This window comes from Lactuca saligna, chromosome 4 (genome assembly GCF_052625555.1).
Source record: "Lactuca saligna cultivar CGN05327 chromosome 4, ASM5262555v1, whole genome shotgun sequence".
Taxonomy (NCBI): Eukaryota; Viridiplantae; Streptophyta; class Magnoliopsida; order Asterales; family Asteraceae; genus Lactuca; species Lactuca saligna.
In genome coordinates, this window is record NC_136420.1 from 128493209 (window position 1) to 128496147 (window position 2939).

At 30.2% G+C, this 2939-nt stretch overlaps 1 protein-coding gene across 1 annotated transcript; it reads left to right on the forward strand.

Annotated features, from left to right (window-relative positions):
• Window positions 1-439: 439 nt before the first annotated feature.
• Window positions 440-2497, forward strand: LOC145038807 (zinc finger CCCH domain-containing protein 62-like). Its single transcript, XM_078987049.1, has 8 exons — window positions 440-759; window positions 862-968; window positions 1064-1178; window positions 1266-1327; window positions 1403-1454; window positions 1532-1643; window positions 1717-1815; window positions 1897-2497. The coding sequence occupies exons 1-8, from the start codon at window positions 611-613 to the stop codon at window positions 2395-2397; spliced, it is 1197 nt and encodes a 398-aa protein (XP_078843175.1). The 5' UTR covers window positions 440-610; the 3' UTR covers window positions 2398-2497.
• The last annotated feature ends 442 nt before the right edge of the window (window positions 2498-2939 follow it).

Genomic DNA, 2939 nt, shown 5'->3' on the forward strand with positions numbered 1-2939 from the left:
CAATTTGTGATAATTTTGAATTAATTTTTTTTCAACATGTCATTTTATAGGTTTTCCTATTTTATTAAATATCATATAATATTTTAATGTAATAATTATAATAAATATAATAATAAATAGATATCAATTTTATTAATGAAATTACATTCTAATTTCAAATATTTTAAATTAAAATTTATTAGTTTATTTTATTTATTTATTTAAATTATTTGTTTAAATTTAAAGATAAAAGACATTTCGATTTTGATAATTCATTATTTTTTTTATTTTCATATAAATTCACAATTCTCAATTATTTAAACTTTTATATTAAAGTTTTTCTTTTAATTAAACCATATAATAAATACTCAGAAAACTAATAAAATTACAATACTGCCACTAGGCATTGCTTTTATATGATGTGCGCATTGTGATATCTAATCGATACGGACCTTCGGACCCTCTGTACCCGTGGCCCCGTAGGCTTCAGCCCAGCTGTTCCGATTTCCTAAAAAATTCGAACGTTGCGTTTTAGAACGTTTGAATTATTTAAACCCTACTAAAAAACCAATTAAAAAATCACTCCCACAAAACCCCAATTCCACAACAATTCTCAAAAATTATTCATACAATGATTCCAGAAATTTATGTTGAAGACGTTGAATCACAACCAGAGACGTGTGATTCCGATGATTCTCAAGATGACCCAAGCTTCGACATCTTAGAAGAGACTCAATCTAGACTTTCTAATCTCTCCATCAAGAACAAATCCAAATCTCGGTGATTCTTCATTACCTCTTCCTTTAACTACTGTTACTTTTCTAATTCCAATATGTTATATACTAAATCTAGACTTTCTAAACGTTTTTTTTTTTTTTTCAGTATTCCCGTGAAAGTTGTCGATGATGTTGATTGTATGGAGATTGTGGAGCCGGTGTTCGATGCAAACGACCAAAAAACTTATGAGATCGTTCAAAAGACCATTGAAGGTCAATGTTAAACTAGGTTCAGATTCTTGAAAGAGACGAAGACAAAGTGTTTGTTGAAATGCCATTTCTCAAATGCTTATGTTTTTTATGCGCAGTTGGTCAGGTGGAGAAACTGAAAGTGGAACAATGTAAGCTGTATCTAAGGAAACACGGCTTGAGATTAACAGGCAAGAAAGATATCCTCATTGATCGTATCAAGGAGCACATAAGGTACACCTGATCATTCCAAAAACTCAATTCTCTTTGTGCATTTGATTCAATACTCTTCTTGATGATACTGGATTCGGTTTATCTCAGTATTATGAATGGTGAAGGAGAACATAAATACCCTGCTTCAAGTTTTGTTATGAACTGTAAAGGTAAATCTTTATAGAATGAAGTTTGATATTCAATATTTTTTTCAATGCTTCTAAGGAGTAATTCAACCATTACAGGTGATGCATGCACAGGAGACATTGTTATGTTTGAACAAAATGTTTATGAAATGTAAGGATCCATTCATTCTTTATAAAATTTAAAATCTTGATAGCTAATGATTGTTTATCTTATCTATAATCTATTAGGTTTAGTATTGCATCAAGGAGTGCTAATGGTCCTCCTTGTGGAACAAGAATTGTAGCAGGAAGAATTGTAAAAGAAAGCTATGGTGCTGCTAAACAACAACATACATTTACAGTGAGCTACATTTTTTAATCTTTCTTTTTAATCTCCTAATTAATTGTAAAATTTATGTTTGTATAAATGTTAGGTTGAGGTTTTATGGAGCAAAGGGGTGAAACCACTTCCTCCACTTCATCCTTTGCTCATCAAAGGGAGAAACCTTTATAGGTTAAAGACAATGAGACAGGTTTGTATTATGTTTTTTCAAACATTTATTTATTTTATTTATGAGGGCTGAAAGTTATTATTATTATTTTATTAATCGTAGAGATGGGAAGATGAAAGTGAAAGACAGAAAATTTTGTCTGAAAAACATGAGAGAGGTAATGCAGCAAGAACCAATAGGGAAACACGAATTCAAGAAAAGGAAAAGAAGAAAGCATTAAAAGGGAACATTCAGAATGAAAAAAAACAAGAGAAGAAAAGAAACTCGCATGACACTTGTATTCAACATGAAGCTAAAATTGTGTCTCAAGGCATGATTCATAAAGAAAATGTCAACTGTAGTAATATTTCAAGGAATCCAGTTAGAAGGGATTTTGAAAGGCGTGAGTATGATGATATGAGAGAAAGAGCATACAACTGTATGGGCCCACAAAGCTATGTTTTTCAAGGAGGTGGCAACATTAACAATGGATATATACCAATGGGACACAATCAAGGACAGAGGGGGCAGTTTTGCAAATATCAAGGGCAGAGGGGGCAGTTTTGCAAATACTATGCACAAGGAAGGTGTACATATGGAACTAATTGCAAATTTCTGCATTGAACATGCAAATGTCAATTGCAAATTTCATAGTAAATCTATTGTTATGCATCTGGCTATGATGCTGTTTTTTATTTTTCTTTATGCATGATAATGATGAACATTATAACTCGCCAAATTTTGAAATTAGATGACGTTTTATAGACATTAATGTCTCGTGACAACCTATCCATAAAACTGAAAATTGAAAAACGATTCCTAAACTCAACAAATGAGAAATAAATTATTTTAAATGAAAAATAAATTCTTTTATGAGCTTTCGCGGATTAATTATATAACACGTTATCGGATCTTGGTTTAAAAAAGGTGACGGCTAAGTGTATTTGGTTGTCTCTATTTTATAACCAAATAGGTGTTTTAAAAAAATTTATTTACCAATAGGTATACTTTTAAACTTATTTACCAAAATGGGGTTATTTAACACTTTTTTTTTTTTTTTTTTTTTTTTTTAAAAGGTGCCATGTTTCTTTTATTTCTTTCAACCAAAAAAAGGCAATATTCATAACACACAAAAACCGTAGTTATTGTTTTTTTTTTTTAAATAT

Bases quoted from the DNA above. Each gene is read 5' to 3' on its own strand.
- LOC145038807 (XM_078987049.1), top strand. From the start codon at position 611: ATGATTCCAGAAATTTATGTTGAAGACGTTGAATCACAACCAGAGACG. The intron at 1,179-1,265 runs GTACACCTGATC...GGTTTATCTCAG, and splicing joins CGTATCAAGGAGCACATAAG to TATTATGAATGGTGAAGGAG. The intron at 1,644-1,716 runs GTGAGCTACATT...TATAAATGTTAG, and splicing joins AACAACAACATACATTTACA to GTTGAGGTTTTATGGAGCAA.